The sequence below is a fragment of the Nematolebias whitei genome, chromosome 1 (assembly GCF_014905685.2).
Source record: "Nematolebias whitei isolate Nwh7 chromosome 1, NemWhi1, whole genome shotgun sequence".
NCBI classification, from domain to species: Eukaryota; Metazoa; Chordata; class Actinopteri; order Cyprinodontiformes; family Rivulidae; genus Nematolebias; species Nematolebias whitei.
Window position 1 is genome coordinate 70,429,447 of NC_056498.1, and position 20,931 is coordinate 70,450,377.

Sequence of the window (20,931 nt, forward strand, 5' to 3'; positions counted from 1 at the left end):
CAGGTCATCTGGACAGTTTCTTTTTTTGTGCTGACGGCCGGGGGCGATGGCGACGGAAGTGCGGGGCGATGGCCTCCGTCGCCCCCGGCCGTCAGCACAAAAAAAGAAACTGTCCAGATGACCTGACTGAAAAATGCTGGATTTTATACCTGGATTATAGAGCATGGACTTTGTTGCTCTCTACTAGATCTGTACAAAGAATAATCAGAGCTTTATCACATTCAAACACCGATGGGTCACACATCAGAGGCAATGAGGGGTTTAGTGTCTTGCCCAGGGACACTTCAGCATGTGACTGCTGGTGGAATTGAACCTCCAACTCTCCCATTGGAGCATGACTGCTCTAACCACTAAGCCACAGCTGCCCTACAAGTACAAATGGAACACCCACCCGAAGAGTAATTATTTCAACTTTTTTTATTTTTTTGTAAATAATATTATTTGCAAAAAATATACAATGTTAAAACAGTATTTCTGGAAAAAAAACATTTTTTTTCTTATTTGCACAAACCAGATTTGTAATTGTCTTTTGGCTTTGGGTCTAAATAATACTCGTTAACTTCAGATTTAGTTTCTTGTTTAGTCCCTATTTAATTTTTGTTATCTTGTATACATTTCACTGCGTAAAAAAAACCCAAACATTAATGGTAGCCTAATTTTATTTTAGAAAATAGTTTGTACGTCATAGGTCCAAACTCTGCCTACCCTCACTGTGGTAACCCGCTGACGAAGCTTCATTGTCAGGTTTAGCTCGCCGGTATCGGCTATAGCTCCGCCTCCTATCCCCGACCCCGCCTGTTTTCCTCTGAGGCTGGTACTGCTCACCGTCCGCCACATGACCTGATGACAACAGGTGGTTCATGGGATGATCAACACATCATGTAAACACAACAGAAGCATGAGAGGATGATATAAAGTGGAAGAGTGACTTCTGGGAAAGTTTACCCTGAGGTGAGGTCAGACCACGAAATGTTAAGAAAATTAGGAGAAAAGAAAGCGCTGGGGTTCTTGACAAATCTTCAAATAAGGTACCTAAGGTATCCAGACTGCAGAGGGAGGTGTGCAGGGTTCTGTCGGGTTTTTCCATGCAGATGACGGTTCCCTGGGAGTCAGACGAGTAGTGACTCGCCAGGGACTCGTGGTGGGAGTGGCAGGGCTGTCTGCTTGAGCAGCTCTCTGTGGACGAGTCGGTTCGAGTGTCGCTGGAAATGGATGGCTCTCGACCTGCAGAGGAGAGGGAGGGGGTGAGGTCAGTGTCGATGTGCTCATATAAACAACACCTTAAATCAGACACTGATAAACAACAAGAGCTACTTCTACTGCATGTCCATCAGTTAGCTGCTTCCTTCAGCCCTGTCAGAGAGAAACTGAAACAAAGCTGCAGGTTCTGCTTTAGTTACCTGAGTGTTTGCTGTTCTGATACTACTACGTCTCCTAGCTGTGTTGTAGTTACCCGAGTCTTCGCTGTCGTAGCAGGTCATGTTCAGGTGTTGGAGGTCGAGGCGAGACGGCAGGTCCTGCATGGACACTGGCGTCCCACGCGGGTCAGCATACAGCAGTAGCAGAGGTTGGTAGTGGCCCTTGATGCAGCGAGAAACCACGTCCTTCCACTTGGGGCCAATCTACAGGGAAAAAAGCACATCTGTAAATTATGAATCATAATAATTTATTTATAGAGTGTTACATAAAATCCAGGAATGCGTTGAATAAAGGAACAAAATAAAATAAAAAAATATGAAAAATAAATATAAAAATGTACATATACATTTCTGAACATGCAGCATTTCAAATGTTGAGGAAGAGCACTATAGACAAATAAATTAAAGAACATCCTAAATCTGCAATTTATTGCACATTTATTAATTATTCTGCAATTAAAATATTTTTGCTGTTTTTAATAGTTACTGTGTGTTAGCATGATTGAGTAACCTTTTAAATGGTTTCAAAATGTACATTAACAACTTCAATAACATTATTCTGTTCTAGCAGGTCAGTAGGCTACAATTACTGTCTTAATTAATTCACTTATATTTTATAAAGATGTCTAAAAACATCATCAGTGGTTCTTAAAAACTTAAATCAACACACTTTGTTTTGTTAGCATCAGCTGTACTTTAGCAGATTAAAACTTACATTTTGTGGCTGTAAGTTTTTGCATTAATAACCATCCATCATCTTTACCAGTTTTTATTTTATTTTTTGGATTGTGAGGGTCACTGGTGCCCATGTCCAGCAGTCACTGTGCGAGAGGGGCCCTAGACAGGTCTCCAGTCCATCACAGAGACACATAAAGACAAATGAGACAAACAACCATTCACTCTCTCACCTCGGGACAATTTAGAGTTACCAATCAGCTTAACATGCGTTTTTGGTCTGTGGGAGGAAACTGGAGTAAACCCATGCAGCACAGCGCAAACATGCAATCTCCATCCAGAAGTCCCCCCGTGGAGATTCAAGCAGCCTTCTCGCTGAGAGGCAGCAGCTCTACCAATTAATAACCAACTTAAATTAAAAGTTTATAAGTAAATAAAAACGATTAACTTGAAATTCTGACAGAACTTCAGCTAGGTCTTGGTTTTTGTCTGTACAAGATGAGAATGAGAAGCTCTCCGTTTGACCCCGAGTTGTGGAGTTCATAATCTCCCGTAGTTTTAATACATTTTAACAGACTAACCTTATAAAAACCATATATATGGCCTCAAAACTTCAGCTGAAATCATAAAAACTACCAGCATCCAGTAACATACAAGCCACAGAAACGACGACAGCTGAACTGTTCAGGGACGATCCACCCAGTTTCATCCCCCTGATGGAAAATCGTTGTTTTCCTGTCCTCCTTTAGTTCGTTTTCATTTTCTCTTCTGTCCAAACAAAAACCTTTGTATATTATTTTAAGCCTTCCTTCGTGTTCCAACGCTCCGCTTGGATCTGACAGGACGTCCCATCATGCAGCAGGGCGACTCGTCTGCCCGGCTGAAAAAGGTGGATGCTTGTTTAGCAAAAAGAAAGAGATGGGGGAAAAAGTCTGCAGAGTGTGCAGAAAAGTGTGTGTGTGTGTGCAGTGTGTGTGTGCACGTGAGAGAAAGAGCGCACACTCAGGCCACACCCTCATTTCTGTCCAGCTGCACTGATAAACAATGAAGGGATATCCTTGTTTTCACAAGCAGCAGACAGAGAAAGAATGACACCTCTCTTTCCAGCTATCACAGAAGCAGCAGCGAGGACAGGAGGAGGAAGAGGAGTGACGATGGACGACAACATCAGGTCCTGAAAATTCCTGAAGGGTTGTGCTCCATCTTTTCTTCTTCCTGGGATGTTAATTGGAGGTGAAGCAGCTTGTGCAGTAACATGGTTTGTGTTCTTATCGTTACTGTTGTGGGTGGTTTTATTGATATAAGCAGTAGGTGGCACCAGATGTCCAGTAGCAAGTGGAACATCCACATCATTTGTTATTTTTCCAGAACATTCAGGCACATCACTTTAACCTGGAATGACCCAGTAACACATGCATGTCATTTTGAGCAAGAGTCTGAGGCTGTAGTCAAATTAACAAATGCAGAGCAGTGTCTTTATTTAGCTTCTGATGAGCTGAGTCACTGTATTATGGCCCCCTGCATGATAGATAAAGACCCTGCAACACCATTAAATAATCAGTCAATACATGAATGGTCCTCAATAGTTTTGATGCACTAAACTGTTGCAGTGAACACGGGTATGGTTTGGTCAGGGAGAATGTGATGCAGAACTGGGCTCGTACCTCCAGTACGTCTTCATCACACCCACATCTCTCTGCAAGTTATTGCACAGCTCTGACTGCTCAGCCAATCTAGGCTCTGCAATGATTACAGTCAACGTTCAGCCGTCCTTCATTCACCCTTTGAATTCAAAGCATGCGTTTCCATCAAGACCAGGCCTGATGGAAGAAGAGGGGTGGATGTGGATGAAGTTCTGCATAGAAGACTCCTCCACCACCATGATCAGACCAGAGGCCTCATGTATCAACAGTGTCTATGCACAAAAAGTTGCATGCACCAGGCTCCATGTGCATGTCGGGATGTATCAAAATGGACGTTGCATGAAAGTGTGCATAAATATAAGCACATTTTTGACCTGCTGTGAGAATGTGTTTACCGCCACACAAACTTTTTTCAGTCCACAGTATCAGATAACAAAGTACTGAAACTCATATAAATACACTGAAATATGACTGTTCGGTTTTCTGAACTTAAAGAATATTCAAACATGTTTTTTTTCATGAGTTTGTGCATTTATGACTTAAATCCAAACAAGGAAACTGAGACAGATCAGGTATTTCAGTTGTCCCTGAGCTGTGCCAGCTGTATGGGATGGCTTCATCCATAAGATGCCCTGATATATAAAGTTTCCCCACACCGCAGTGGAAATACTTTGTTGATTCTCTGTGACTCATTTTGTCACAACTGATATCCCGAGCTGATAAGTTCTACCAAACTCCTGAGTGCCTCTGAGTTAAGAGTGATTATTTATTAAACAGGTGTGTAAATTTGGAAATGTCTTAGAAAGGCTCCACCAGCAGATCTGTGCTTTCCCCCACCCCTGGTTTACTTCATTTAATGGTAAATGGACTGCACCTTTCTATCTGATCAATATACTCAAAGCTCTTTACACAATCTGTGCCCTCATTGACCCATTCATACAGCACTCTGCTAGATCTATACAAAGACTAATCAGTCGGTGCTTTATCACATTCATACACTGATGAGACACACATCGGAGGCAATGAGGGGTTCATTGTCTTGCACAGGGACACTTCAACATGTGACTGCTGGTGGAATCGAACCCTCAACTTTCCCATTGGAGGACAACTGCTCTAACCACTCAGCCACAGCCACCCCAAATATAAATAGTAAAACACAAACTTTTTTACATATGAGGCAAACATACATTGCCTGGCCAAAACAATGTCGCCACCTGGATTTTATTCAGCAAATAGGTACGAGCGTCCTATGGGATAATTACTGCATGGACGATTATCTTTCAGTTGGCAACAAGTTATTTAACCCCAATGCAATGAGTTGCTTATCATTTCTTAAACAACCATATCGAAAGACATCGCGTAGTCGTGGAAAAGATGTCAGTCTGTTTGAGAAGGGTCAAATCATTGGCATCAAGCAGAGAAAACATCTAAGGAGATTGTAGAAACTATTAAAATTGGGTTAAGAATTGTCCAACGCATTATTAAAAACTGAAAGGATAGTGGAGACCCATCGTCTTCGAGGAAGAAATGTGTCCGGAAAAAAATCCTGAATGATCGTGATCGGCGACTTAAATGTTTGGTGAAATCAAATCGAAGAAAAACAACAGTAGCACTCAGAGCTATGTTTAATAGTGAAAGTAAGAGCATTTCCACAAGCACAATGTGACGGGAACTCAAGGGACTGGGACTGAACAGCTGTGTAGCCTTAAGAAAACCACTAATCAGTGAGGCTAACTGAAAAAAAAGGCTTCAGTTTGCTAGGGAGCATAAAGATTGGACTCTGGAGCAATGGAAGAAGGTCATGTGGTCTGATGAGTCCAGATTTACCCTGTTCCAGAGTGATGGGTGCATCAGGGTAAGAAGAGAGGCAGGTGAAGTGATGCACCCATTATGCCCAGTGCTACTGTACAAGCCTGTGGGGGCAGTGCTATGATCTAGGGTTGCTGCTGTTGGTCAGGTCTAGGTTCAGCAACAGTATGTGCTCAAAGAATGAGGTCAGTTGACTACCTGAATATACTGAAGGACCAAATTATTCCATCAATGGATTTTTTCTTCCCTGATGGCACGGGCATATTCCAAGATGACAATGTCAGGATTCATCGAGCTCGAATTGTGAAAGGGCGGCTCTGGGAGCATGAGACATCATTTTCACACATGGATTGGCCACCACAGAGTCCAGACCTTAACCCCATTGAGAATCTTTGGGATGTGTTGGAGAAGGCTTTGCACAGTGATCAGAATCTGCCATTATCAATGCAAGATCTTGGTGAAAGATTAATGCAACATTGGATGCAAATAGATCTTGTGGCATTGCAGAAGCTTATTGAAACAATGCCACAGCGAATCTACAGGCGGTCCAACGAAATATTAGTGTGACCTTTTTTGTTGGTGGTGACTTTTTGGGCCAGGCAGTGTATTTTTATACCACACTACTTATTTTGGTGTGTCTAACATTCACATTCAATGAAATCCTTCATTTTGCTGCATCTAGACATAAACAGAGCCCTATAAAGAGAGAGTTGCGACACTCCCATAGACTCCCATAGAAAGAATGGAATGCGGAAGTCACGTGGGTCATGCAGCGGCAAAGAGTTCCAAACAGCAGCGGGTTCAGCATTGAACGTAGTTCATTTTCCGTGTTTTTCCGGTAAGTTAATGCAAATACGACACTTTTTCTCCATTGTGAAGCGTTATCTGACTGTTCTGTACCACAATTTATCAACATTAATACTTCATGTCTCCAGTTTTAGTTAATGGAACATGTTAAATTGCTAGTTGTGTTTTAACTGCAGCTGCTCTGCAACATGACGGTTTAAACGGGTCTATTTCTAATTCAACGTTTTAAAATATCTATTACTGCTTAAATTTTGAAAGGTGGTCTTTTTTAATTTGTGGTAATTCCAGTTACTGAACTCAACTAGAAAATATTTGGCCTTTTTTTCCTGAGAGATTCATTCAACCTTTATTTAGACAGGTAAATCCCATTGAGCCTCGAGGACTCATTTACAAGAGAGACCTGATTTAACAAAGAATGAAGACAACATGACAACAAGATTGACGTAATTTAGTTCAAGTTATAGATCATTTGTCAAAGACTGCAGCATAAATTGTGACATTATCATTAAAGAAAAACATGATCGTGGAGATGAGTCAATGTTTTCATGTTTTCCAGGTAAACCAGAGGAGAATGACTTCATGAACTGAATGTTGCATTCAAAGTATCACAAAGGTACAAGATCTCATTTTCTGTCTTCTATTAATCAATAACAGCTGAATCAAGATGTTTGAATAAAATTACTTTAACACCATAACCTTCACAAAGTTGGTATTTACTGCAGGACTGTTCATTTACATTAGTTTTATATTATTAGTTTAGTGTTTGATAATCATGGGTCAAGTTGAGATGAGACTCTTTCAAGACAGAACAAGAAATAAGAATTATTACAAGAATATATCAGCATCAATAAACAGTAGGACAGTAACAAAACAACTTATTAAACTATCACAGGTACATTGAGATGGAGCTGGAAGTTATTCTTCATGCCAGTTGTCTTCATCTGATCTTTTGTAAAAATATGCCAATTTATTTTCCATTGTTAACATTTTTCTTGGCAGGACTGAGTTAATTTTCTTGTCTGTGAGTTTCTTCTGTCCTGCTCATGTATTTTTTTTTGTGTTCTAATTGTTCCCTCAGGTTTTTCATCTCTATTCCCTGACTGCCTGTTGATTCATCCTCCTGGTCCTGTTGATCCTGGATCATCAGATCCTGACATGTTCCCGTCCTCTGAGGACACATTTTCATCTTTCCCTCATCTCACTCGCCTCATTTCTGTTTCTTCCTCAGTCTCTGAAATTACAACGTCCATCCATCCATCCATTTTCTTTACCCGCTTATTCCATTTTGGGTCACGGGGGTCGCTGGTGCCCATGTCCAGCAATCACTGTGCGAGGGGCGGGGTACACCCTGGACGGGTCGCAAGTCCATCACAGGGACACATAGAGACAAACGAGACAAACAACCATTCACTCTCTCACTCACACCTAGGGACAATTTAGAGTTACCAATCAGCCTAACATGCATGTTTTTGGATTGTGGGAGGAAACCGGAGCACCCGGAGAAAACCCACGCATGCACGGAGAGAACATGCAAACTCCACCCAGAAAGGCCCCTGGACCAGGGTTTGAATCGGGGACCTGCTCGCTGAGAGGCAGCAGCTCTACCAGTTGCGCCACCGTGCTGCCCGAAATTACAACGTCACTGTTAGAATGAAGATTATTGTTCAATAAAAAATATGACATGTCTTATTTAACACTGTTCGTACCAAAGTTTAATTTAGAACAACATGTGTGATCACTGGTCAGATCACTGGTCAGTGGAAGTTATGCTGTTCTTCTCATCTGGTTCTGGTCCATGAACAAATGGTTGAACCTCCTTCAGTCTCACACGTTCTCACTGTCTCTCAGTCTCACACGTCCTCACTGTGTCTCTGTGAACTGTCCTCTCTCTAAATGTGCCTGTAGAGTGACATTAGTTTATTTTCTTGCACATTTCTTTGACAGTTAAACATTTTGAGCCCTGATTGAAAATGTTTGTGCAGATTAAATTTACAGCTCTCACTTTGTGTTGTTGTGATGATGATGATGGTGCTCCTGCTGACTTGAGATGATGTCATTAATAAACAGTATAAATAGTAGTAAAAGTACTTTATTAAAGCTTGCTTTACATTTTACATATTTTATAATTGTTTGGAAATTTATTTTTGCACAGTTAACACTTATTTTGTCATCTGTTATGATTTTAACTAGAAACAGTTTCATTTAAATTAACATTTTAATCAATGAATTACAATTTTACAATAGTTGTCAGGCTACAATCAACTCAGTTACCAGGTACTTGGTTGCCATAAAAAAACGACAAATACAACAATTATATTCAGTCTCTCTTGTAAATGAGTCCTCGTGGCTCAATGGGACGAACCTGTTTAAATAAAGGTTGAATTAATATCTTCTATAGAAATCAAGAATTCATCCAGATGATCTGAGGTAAGCTGGAGCAGATCTGAACTACATGGAGGACAAGGTGGAGCATTATCATGCAGAGAACATCAGCTTTATAACAGGTGTTACTCTGATCTTTTTTAACGTGTGTAACGTTATAAAACACTGATATGGCTATATTGATCATTGTATTGCATATACATTTTTTTCTAACAAATATGTGTTTGCAGTCTCGTTTCCTTCTAAAATTTAATGATAAATGTATCAGCCGCTTCTAAAAATGCTTTGATAAAATGCATAGTCTGTGAAATAATCAATAATCGGTTCAGTAATCAGTTCGTTACTGCTCAATAATTACTGAAAGACGTCAGGTAAAGTAAGAAAAGTCGATTTTTGTGTTATGTTGCGCCAGCAGCCGCTCAAACTGACTGACAGCGATGAGCTTTTTGGAACTATGGGGAGCTGCATGAACCACGTGACCGCGTATCGGCGAGTTCAAAGAGTGTCGCAACTCTCTCTTTACAGGGCTCTGGACATAAATATTTAACATGCAGAGACGAGAATCCCACATGAAAAACACATTTCCATCTACAAATTTTACATAATTAGATGTAGGTGTGTTGAGGGAGGAGTTGGGTATTCTCATGTGCATTCAATTCTACGTTGATTGAGATGTAGAAAGGAAGTATGCTTAGATTCATGTGTACGCACAGTTTCATACATCTGGATTTATTTGCGCGTACACTTTGCTGATTTAAGCGTACGCCATGTTTCAGTAGGAAATCCAGGCAAGTCTTTGTACATGAGACTCCCGGGCATTTGAAGTGTCAAACTCTGATGTCATGACAAAAGGCATTTAAAATATAGATTTGTTAAAACAAATAGTTCTCAAACTGTGGGGCACGTCCGCCTGGGGAGGACCAGGGCTGCACTGGGGGGCCACGATGTCACTGAAAGTTTTTTTTTTTCCTCTGGCCTGAACATTTAGCAAACGAAACAAACTGCAATGCCTTGTTGCAGCTTGAACCTATTTTAAGGAGTAAGCAAACAAACATTTAGAAATTACTATACAAAGTAGTTGTTGTTGTTTCTCACTTTAACAGAGGTCAAGTTTGTTACTGCTGAAATCAAGGATTTTAATCAAGGATTGCTACACTCAGTTAAGTCATGTTTTTAAGAAGATACTAGGGAGACGTCTGTCACACATTTAATGTGTTGCAGCTTCATGTCAACCCAGCTGAGGTGAGTTCTCCACACTTAGATGCAGGCTTTGTTTCTCTCACGTTGCTGCAGGACAGGTGTTTTGGCAGAACGTGGTTGAGCGCGCACAGCCTGTTTGAGTCTCTAGTCGTTTCTGGTGCATTAGTTCTTAAGAGTCAAACAATATTAACACTAAAAGATGCATATTTGTTCACCCATGACAGTAGCAAAGGCGTCAGTTTTTAACTTCAGTTTTGTTTTTTGTTTTTCCCAGAACTCACAATGATCTATATGACATTGCTCTGTGAAAGTGTTACATTTTCAAGTTTGTAGTTTGTTATAAATGGGGGCGTGGTTGCGTAGAGGTTAAAAAAGGCAAGTCTGTAATCAGAAGGTTGCCGGATCAACTCCCTGGACCAACAACATCAAATGTGGTTAGGAAAGACGATGCATCTACACTTGTCTCCACCCTCACTTGCCCCATTCTGGGCCATTGAGCAAGGTCCTTAACCCCCACCATCTGCTCTCCCGAGCACCCTAGATAGCAGCTCTCTGCTCCACACAGAGGGCTGTGGTAGATTGGTGGTCTGTGGTTGCGTCAGGAAGGGCCTCCTGGAGTGGAAACAATCACCAAGTCTTCGTGCAAGTTAGTTTGCTGTGGTGACCCCTGAGGAAGGGAGCAGCCAGAAGAAGAAAAATAAAAAAATAAAAGTAGTTTGTCATAAATATCTTCAAGTTTTGAGTATTACACATGATTATAGCAAAATAATCAAGTTTTTTGTAATTTGTGTGATATGTCCATTATTAATATATGAAACCATTTTTCCCCCTGCCCTATCAGAAAATCTGGGCATGGCACATGGATATTTAATGCACCAAGACATATTGATTTTGTGCACAGTTCTGGTAAACCTACCTAGTTACAGAGAGTTTGCTCAGTTCTATGGTTGATATTAAAAGTGTATTTCTTAAACGGCAGACATGCATGTCAGGCTGGACGAGTTCCAGAATGTTTTTCTTGTCGCTGCAGCAGAAAAGTGACTCTGAATCAGAATCAGGTTAGTGAAGAAGGTGATTAATCCAGTTGGTCTGGTTTAATGGTTCTGAAACATTTAATTCCACAGATCAGATAAGATCATGGAAACATCATGCTGGTGTGGCGTGATCTTTAAACTGTCTATTGGTGCAGCCCAAAAGCGTCATACCTAGTGAGGAGTGCAATCTAGAGTGAACATTGTGATATTGTTAAGGGAACGCCATGTAAATATACAAAGTGTGATGAAGGCGCAGGAGAGCATAATGGTGAGACAAAAAAAGCAGAAATCAGTGAATCCGGGGTTTGATCCCAAGTTCCTGCAGCTTGCTAAAGTGTCCTTGGCAAAAGACACCGTACACTCCAATGCCCATTGGTATGCTTATCAGTTTATAAGTGAAAATAAAAAGGGCTGTGTGACTGTGAATGTACAAAAGAGAAACTGTAAATTACTTTGCAGAACTGTAAGAGGTTAAAAAGGTGGTAACTGGTGGTGTGGAACTTTTACTATTTACTGTACTACTGCCTTCACAATAAAGTGGTTTTCCAAATGTGCTGCGATTCAGCCATGTTTTAGAAGACTGTGTAGGTCATCGAGTTATTCCAGTGTGAGCAGGGCATATTGAATCAATCAGCTCTGTCCAAACCTTCTTGTTCTATGATTTTTCTAATAAACAGCTTCAGCACAAAGTAGCTTTTTGACTCAGTGATGGAATTAAATTAAAAAATGTATTAACCTTTATTAAACCAGGCAAATCCCACTGAGATCACAGATCTCTTTTACGAGGGAAGCCTGGGCCTGAAGGCAGCCTAACATGCATGCTTTTGTACTGTGGGACGAAACTGGTGTTAGAGAATTTTTGGTCAAAGTTTATGGATGTTTTTATTACTATGACTAAGAATCTTATATCTGCACATGAACCACATGTTTGGGTTAGTGGTTAAGGCTGAGTGAGGAACTGGGTGAAGCTGCAGGATGCAGCTGGCTCCAAGGACACCTCCAGGTTCTGTGAACTCGGCTGAACTAATAAGGATATAAAAGCAAGCTGAGGGGGCAGCTCGAGGCAGATTCTCGTGACTGGTCTTCATGTGTGTACTTCATGTATATTTATGTAATCTGTCCTGAAAATCTGACCTTGCAAGTACAATCCTGGTTAAAGATCTTCTCCTGCCATCGAGTGCAGTTTATTTTGACTAAGTAAGATAAGCGAGAATATTTTTCTCCAACAACTGGAGTACCCGGGGAAAATCCATGCAAACACGAGGCATATGTGCAAACTCCACACAGAAAGTCCAACCTGAACTCACTAAGCCATTGTGCTGCCAAGATATTCCATTTAAATGAACAGGATTTCAATTGTTTTTGTTTCGGCTGGTCCTTTCTTCATGGGTGGCTACAGTGAGAAAACTTGCAGAAATTTGGCAGTAGTTTTTACGCCGGATGCCCTTCCTGATGCAACCACTGTCCAACCCAGCCCATGTGGGAAGCAGAGGGTTACTATCTCAGGCACCCAGGTGAGCAGATGGGGATAGTTAAGAGCCTTGCTCAAGGGCCCAGAAAGGGGCAAATGTGGGTGAAAGCAGGTGTTGGTGATTCACCTTCACCCACATTTTGATACAACGGTCAGGGGATTCGAACCAGCGAGCTTCAAATCACAGGTTCATTTTTTCTAACCACCTACCTGTTTTCAATAGGCATTTTTATTTTTCAAAAGTAAAAGTTAAAATCTTTTAGAAGGTCTTAAAATTATGTAAAATAACGCAGCAATAAGATAACAACACAAGCAGTTCTAGGCAGATGTTATACTGCATACCACAGGATAATCTGAGACATTTGACCAAATACATAAATACCATCAAACCCTAATGTATAGATAATTGTAATCAGGTCGAACCTCTTTCACATGAGCATCATCAAAGTACATCCATCTTCTGATTTTGGTCTGGAAGAAGAAGGTGGAGTAGTGTTTCCCGTAATAACAGACCATTCCTACCAGGTAGAGCTCTGACTGTCTGGCTTTTTCCTCCGTCACTCTGTAAAACAGCTACAGAGAAAAGATGGGCTCATCATGAACGCTGATGACACTCAAGTTTATTTGTTAGATCTGGTTCTGCTCCCAAGTCTTACATCTCCAAGACGCAGGCAGGTTCCCAGCGTGTGGATGACGTCCTCAGCCAGATCTGAATGATCAGAGTCCCAGACCAGACCGATGGTGATGATCTCTGGACTGTTGAGGAGGACACGAGCCATGCGAAGCTGCTGACCACACTGACTCTGAGAAGAGGAGACAGATGTTAAATCTGAGATTCTGAAGAACCAATTCATGTTTATCTGTGTGAACTGAAGCCTTACAGGACAGCTGCGCAGGTCTCCCATGCTAGCGTTTCGTAGCAGTTCTCCAAACATGCTTGGAGTTGCCTTCTCTCTTGACTCCAGCATCTTCACAGCCTGGTTACTGAGGAAGATGAGGAGGAAAGAAGTTTGTACTAATCTGCATATAGAGAAGCTGCAACCCCTTTGAGTTGTGGACCTCCCAAAGGGTATTTTTGGGACACATTGTATTTATTGCATTTGGGATCTAATTTTAGAAAAAATATATTTTTATTGCTTTGCTGGTTATATCTAGATCTAATTCACAACTGAACTAACTGACAAGAAATTCTAGATAAACTTTCCAAGTCTCCAAAAGAACAAAGAGTTTGGTTTAGGTGATTTCTTCAACAAATGTGTTTGACCTCATAGGTTCATGTACAGTAGTCCCTCGTTTATCGCGGGGGATCCGTACCATAAAGCCCTGCGTTAAGTGAAAAAACGTGAAGTAGGAATAGTAGTACAAGTAGTAAGTAGTAGTTTATTTTAATATATATATATATACATATATATATATATATATATATATATATACACACACACACACACACACGCACACCATACTTTCAGCTGCATTTCAAAACCCGATTTGCAAAAGCGTGCACGCGCAGGTGGACGAACTGCTGTTCATTTCTTCGAAATTTAACAATATATAAATCTAAAAACATTTATTTGTTTGCTTGACGTTGTAGCAAAAGTGTGTCTTAGTCTAACTTTTGCTTAATATGTAAATGCACTTTGAAGGTCAAATCAGCTGCATTTCAAAAGCCGATACGTGGAAGTAGGAACGCACAGAGGGATGAGCCGCTGTTCATTTCTTTGAAATTTAACAAGATTAGCACCTAAAACACTTATTTTTTTGCTCGACATTATAGTAAAGGTGTGTCTCAGTTGAACTTTTACTTAATAAATGCACTTCAATGGTCAAATTAGCTGCATTTCGCCAGGGCAGTGCAGCAAAATGAAGCCGATTTGACAGTTGCTCCAAGCAGCGTGCAGAACGAAGGTGGCAGTCTATGGCAAGCTGACTGAGTCATTAATAGCTGGTGAAGATTCTGTCATGCAGAACATGGTACATTCAAAAACAGTTCAAGACAAAAACAATAAAGTATAAAGTAAAGTATAACAAATAAAGTCCAGTTGTTTTGTCTTGAACGTTTTTTAATTTGTCATTATAGCCACTTTTACCTATTACATGACATAATGGCATGCCTTATATCGAGTGCCATTTAGCAGCTGAAAATGGTAGTGTTCTATTTTTTCAGTCAGAATGAATGAAAACTGTCATATCTCAGCCAAAAATTGGTTTATAAATGAGAAAAAAAATCCATAAATACATCACTTCAGCCTATAAGTCACAGGGCATGCAAATTATGCAAAAAAACGTGACTTATACAGCAAAAAATACGGCATATATAAAGGTATTTTAAACCCTTCCCACACTCTTGCAATATTCTAAACGCTCTAAAAGAGCACAGAATGTCATGATCTTGCTCTCTCTGCCTCCAGCTGCACTCTGCCACCTGCCAGCGCTCTCGGCCACGCCCACTTCTCCACAGCAGAGCAGATATCTGACACTGCAGGAGGAAGCTTCTCCTGCAAGCTGTGGGCTGCATATAGGTGCAGCAGGTGCTAAATAAATAACAATAATTTATTTTAAATAAACAATCCATGTTGATCGTGTGGCTCATCCATCAATCAACCAGTTGTGTGTAATGTCCAATCTTACTTTGAAAACCCACGATAGAGCGAGTCTGCAAAAAACAAACCGAGTAGTAGCGAGGGACTACTGTATAATGTTTTCGGCCCAAAATGTTCTAAAGATGCCTGAGGGTTTAAGGCCTGTTAGTCCCACTGTGGACCAATTATTTGCTTTCACACCGTAATGAGATATACATTTCTTCAAGGTGTGTTAGGCCTTTAATTTATTGTAGTCTGCTTTTTCCACATATTTTTACCTTTGTTTAAAAAGCATGACCACATCATTTTGGTTTTGGGATTCTATGCTTGTTTCCAAAAATATGAGAAGATTTTATTTTGTAACTTTAAAAACACATTAACAGAACGAGCAGTAAGTTATTTAGCAGATGTTCAACATTCAAACTCAAGTTCTGTAGCCCACGAGTCACTTCTTTCCTTTCACATCTCACAGAATGTGAACCCATTTAAAACATTGCTTGAAAGACACCTCTTACCTTTGACTTTTGATATGAGTAAAATAAGAAAACTTCACAGATTCTTTCCATTTTGTACTGCATTTATTCTGTTATCATTAGAAAAATTAATAGGAACACAGCTGGTTGGAATGAACAGCTGGAAGATGACTGCACATCTTCTGTCTGAGCAGCAGAAACTCCTCAGGCATCATGATCAAACATGTCTGTTGCCTAGGTGACGCTGCCGTGTTGCCTTAGCGACCGCAGCGTGAGGGTGTGTGGCCTGAAGTTTCTAATTGTGAGTTTGCAGCTAAAGATAGACGATATTCCTCTGATGGGAACTTACCACAGAGAAGTGGTGGAGATATAGTGAACCATCTGAATGAAGGGCAGAGGGTCTGAAGAAGCTCCGCAGCTGCTGCACACACACTGACACACACAAACCAGAGGTCAGCAACACATACTGCACACATGAAGACAAAACTATGAAATAAAACAATAAGTGATGTGATAAATAAATCTGCAGGTACTCTGAATGGCTCCTCTCATGTAAAAATGTTCAAAAATCTTCATAAATAGCTTTTTATATCAATTTCTTCTGAACATGTTAAAGCTAAAAGTACTCTGAACACTAAATCACAACAAACTGTGTTTGAAGGTTTTTTTATTATTATTATCTCTCAAATAAAAAATAAAAAAATAAAAAAATTAAATGAATATATAAAATAAAAAAAATTAAAAATAAAAAAAAATTAAAAAAAAAAAATTTAAAAAACAATTAAAAATAAATAAATAAAATAAAATACAAATCCTTAGCTGAACAACTCAGAATCTCAGTTTAAAAAAATATCAAGAACACAGCAGCTCGTCTGTGCCCTCTGTACTGTTGAGTTCAGAGTTTTATGGTCAGTAAGGACAAAGATCTAATAAAAACCAACAGTGTGATCCACTTTCATGTGAAACTTGTTAAAAATCAGTCTCAAGATTTAACGAAGATAGATGCTTTTCATTGTCTGCTTTGATAGTGACTAATCAAACTATGCTAACTGCATCTGGTTGCAGAGAACCAAAAATGGATCAACTAGCATGAAAAATATTTTTATTGTTGAATTAAATTTTAAGAAATCATCACGGGCCTCGTGTACAAAGACTTTGGAGGATTTCCTACTATAACATGCGCACGCTTAAATCAACAAATCAGTGTATGCACAAATAAATCCAAATGTATGAAACTGCGTAGGCACGAATCCAAGCACACTTAAATCCCAATCAACATGGAATTGAGCACACGAGAGAATACTGGACTCCTCCCTCGGCACGCCTCCATTTAAATATGCAAATCGATTTACAGTAAATCTGCCCTGCACCTGAGGAACCTCCTTTCTGCACTATCTTAAAACATGTCGCGTGGAAAAGAGGAACTTCACAGAATGTGAGTTGGAGACGCTTCTAAATGAGGTAGAGGCTCATAAAAACATTTGTTTGGCACATTGCCCTCTGGCATTAGCAGCAAGTACAGGAGGAGTGAGTGGGACAATGAGTGTGAAGTTGTAAATGCTGTGGGGTCAGAACAGCGCACCCTAAGTGCACCCCCACAGAAATTAAGAAAAAAAAAAGTCAGATGTCAAGATGGATGTGAAACGGAGAACGACCGCCCACCGCCACTTACATGGACTACACTGTTAATGAAAATGACTGAAGAAAAGTGTGAGATGTTTCACACTTTACGAACATGATTACTGTAACACGGAGACAATCAGGGGCTTGGTAGAACGATAAGAAACTGTAGTTTAACCAGTAAAAAACAGGAAGTCACTCACTTGAACCATTGTCTAGTAATGATAAGGTGAAGACTGGATATGTGGGGGCGCAGATGCTCCATGCGTATCAGGGAGATTAAAATTAGGATGATTAAATGAATTTACTCACCAAGAAGCCCCCCCATCCTGCACTGCACCAGCTTGTAGTCTGTTCCCAACCATGCAGTTAATCGTGCATTGAACCAGGCCACCTCGCCACAACGCTGGTTAGTTGTTTATGTGCATCACATATAAATTTAATATTGATTGAATGAAAATGCTTCCTGTTAGCTTAAACGTATTCATCCTTTGGTTATGCTTTTATAGCTATGTGTTTACAGTCAATGACTCCGATTATATTAGAAAAACCGTCTGTCGCTGCAAATTGTGCTTTAATGTTGGCCTTTCAACTGCATTGTGGGGAATTTGATATACCTGGTTTATATATGAATCATTCCATCTCACACAGCTGGCATGGCTCAGCTTAGGGTGGACTGGTACAGTCCCAATGGGTCTGCCAGCTTCATCTGGAATGCCCTTATTGCTAGGAACCCCAGTATGGTCAGCAGCTGTATGTGTACGGGCAGCACACAACTCCTCGCTGTGTCGCTCTCCAAGACCAGCCGCAGCTCCACGCACAGTTCCAAAAAGATTGACCTTGGAAGACAAATGGCTGAAGAGCCAGCCGTCATCGTGGTCCAGAAAATCCTCTGTCTTTAAATGCACAGTCTCTGCGTATTGCACCATTTGTCATGTCTTCTAATAACCTATTGTTGTTAAAGACAACTTCTGCTCCACTTAGTGCACACTTTTATATCCACTCATCTAATTGCATACATTTGGATGTATTAATTGATCATCGTGTGTGTCCAATGTGTACAATAATAGTTTTCACATCATTAGTTTCCCAGTATCACCTCTTAAGTGTCGCCAATAGATCAGTAACCATAGAAATGTGTGTACACCAGCCATGAAGTTGGTGTGGGGCTGCGCACATTTCCACAGTCATTTCATTCTTGAAACGTCTGAAGTTTTGTGTGAAAAATGTCGTACGCCAAGTTTACACACACTTTGTACATGAGGCCCCAGCTGATTTTATACAGGAGAGGGTAAAGTTTGATTCAGTCACAAAACAAAGCACTAATGGCCTGGCTGCATGTTACTTTGCACTGTGTTTATATCTACTTTGCTTTAAGAAAGATAACCAATGATGTGACTGAACCTGAAAGAGGATTAAGAACAAACCACTTGTGTCTAAACTGCAGATAATGAATATCTTAAGTATTTATGAATCAAACTGTTTATTTCTAATGAGTGTTGGTCAAATGATAGTTTAAGGAAGCACTGGAATAAATTATTAAAGTTGGGGCGGCTGTGAGATCGGTATACTTTGTATTAGACCTGCTGCAGGTGAATGAATCCTGCAAAAATACACATTGATGAACCTGACCTGGAGCTTTTCTGATAATTTCCTGAGTGTAAAGTCTGAGCTCACTTCGCTGTTGTAAACTGGCGAGATGAGTACTGAAAATTCTCTGAGTTTTTTAGGACAATTTAAGTTTTTACATCAATCCCAATAATTACTAAACAGATAGAAGCAGTTAAATCTCTCTACGTCTCCTAAAATCAGCAGCAAGGACGCAGCTCCACTGATATTTCAAAAGATTTCAGTACATCTCATCAACATGTGAACAAATAGTGAGACCAGCTGTGTTGTATGGTCTGAAGACAGTAGCACTGACACAAAAACAGAAATGGAATAAGCAGAAATGAAGATGTTGATGTTCTCCTTATGAGTGACAAGGATGGATAAGATTAGGAATGAGATCATCAGAGGTACAGCACAGGTTGAACAACTGGGAGATAAAAGTTCAGAGGCCAGACTGAGATGGTTTGGACATTTCCAGAGGAGGGACAGTGGTTTGGACATGTCCAGAGGAGGGACGGTGGGTATATAGGTAGAAGGATGTTATAAATACAGCTGCCAGGAAAAAGACAAAGAGGAGATATATGGATGCAGTTAGAGGGGACATGGAGGTAGTTGGAGTGAGGACAGAGGATGCAGAGGACTGAGATGGAGGAGGATGACAGACAAACCTAAAGTCATAATAGTGACAGCTGGAAGTTTTGTGAGATGTTTTGGTTTTCATTTGACCTCTGCTGCACAGAAGAACTCTGTCTCACCTGTTCAAAGAGCGTCATGGCGAACTTCTGATGAGGGATGCAGTGTCTGGCTGTGCAGATGTCTTCTTTGCTCTCGTCTGAGATGTGGAAGTGGATCCTCATCAAGATGTTTTCCTGCAGAACATGAAACTTAAATAATGACCTGACGGATCAGGTTTCAGGTTTCTTAGTTTGGGGACTTACGAAGCACTCAGCAGCGTCGTCCATGATGCCAAGCTGAAACCTCCGCTCGTTCTTGAAGGTTTTGGCGAGCGCGCTGCGCAGAGCATCGGATGGCAACACTTTCTCACTGCTGTACTGGAACTGAGCAAAGATGCTCTGAGGGAGAAGATGAAATGGAGGTGAAGTGGGTGAGGCTGGTTCAGAGTCTGACTCGGGTATTAGACCATTTCTCACCTTCAGAGCGCAGAAAATGCACGAGTCCTCCATGCACTTATGAGCAGTGAGCTGACGGAAACTACGTCGAAAGATGTCGAGGTGCCACAGGACCTAAACACACAAATACAAGACGTCACTTAGAAACAATCTTCTAAAAATAATTTCTAATTTCTAAAAATATTTAATCTTCGAAAAATAATAATAATCCTACAATGTTATAATACAAATTAAAAATTTAGGCCAACAAAAATTCCAGCAAAGAAAATTTGCATGTTAAGCTGGAAAAATAAAAATATTTTTCCCAAACAGAAAATATGAAATATTTAATACTCAAGTTGATTCACCCAAAACCTGAAAAATAAGAAATATCCTTAAAAACCAGTGTCCATATGTTTTATAATCCTCTTTTCTGTCAAAAAAAAAGCGCTACATTTTTCTCCAGCTTTCTCACAGTCCTGATGGTTCAGAGTTGCACAAGCTGCTCAGATCGACTGTTCAAATTCCTAAACATGATCAATTTATATAATCTGTTGGCCAATTATTTGTCTCCACTTCTGCTGACCAGAGCCCAAACAGACCAACCACAGACCAGATTGAGCAGAAGTTATGAAAGTAAAGAAGAAGAGCATGTGACGGTGTCAGACTGCATTCATCTGCTTCAGAAAAACCACCTGAAGTCCAGACAGCTTCAGACGAGATGATGGGAGATGGAGTGTGAGCGCCCCGAGGAGGAACTGCTTTACTTTTGTTTGTTTTAAAGAGAAAACGTGACAAATATACACATGTAAATTGTTAAGCACGTGTCAGAACAATATTTCATGTTTCAGGACTCACAAAACCAGACAAAATAATTCACTGCAACAAAGAATATATGAGAAATGTATGAATTTATGTAGCGACTGTGTTAGCTTTTTCTTAGTCACAGAATGTGTTAAAAGTTATGGAAATGACAAAATAATGAGCATCACAACAACAGCAAGAAGAAAAACCTTAACAGAAATCTTAAAAACTACAGAATACATTTAGCCTGCAAAAGAACATGACTTTTCTTTGTTTGTGCTTTAACAGTTAAATCT

At 40.3% G+C, this 20,931-nt stretch overlaps 1 protein-coding gene across 1 annotated transcript; it reads right to left on the reverse strand.

Moving 5' to 3' along the window:
* Positions 1-682: 682 nt before the first annotated feature.
* On the reverse strand, positions 683-18,040 carry LOC119430566 (inactive ubiquitin carboxyl-terminal hydrolase 54). Its single transcript, XM_037698000.1, has 8 exons — positions 17,759-18,040; positions 15,841-15,923; positions 13,321-13,423; positions 13,096-13,242; positions 12,863-13,012; positions 1,454-1,622; positions 1,033-1,224; positions 683-840 (listed from the first exon to the last, which is right to left on the reverse strand). The coding sequence occupies exons 1-8, from the start codon at positions 18,038-18,040 to the stop codon at positions 683-685; spliced, it is 1,284 nt and encodes a 427-aa protein (XP_037553928.1).
* Between the last annotated feature and the right edge of the window lie 2,891 nt (positions 18,041-20,931).

What these genes read in the sequence shown, in the direction of transcription:
- LOC119430566 (XM_037698000.1), bottom strand. Translation starts at nt 18,040, where the DNA reads ATGGTGCAATACGCAGAGACTGTGCATTTAAAGACAGAGGATTTTCTG. An exon ending in ATGATGCTCATGTGAAAGAG is followed by an intron (nt 1,623 to 12,862) that starts GTTCGACCTGAT and finishes TTTTCCCTGTAG; the next exon opens with ATTGGCCCCAAGTGGAAGGA. An exon ending in CTGCAGTCTGGATACCTTAG is followed by an intron (nt 841 to 1,032) that starts GTACCTTATTTG and finishes TGTTGTCATCAG; the next exon opens with GTCATGTGGCGGACGGTGAG.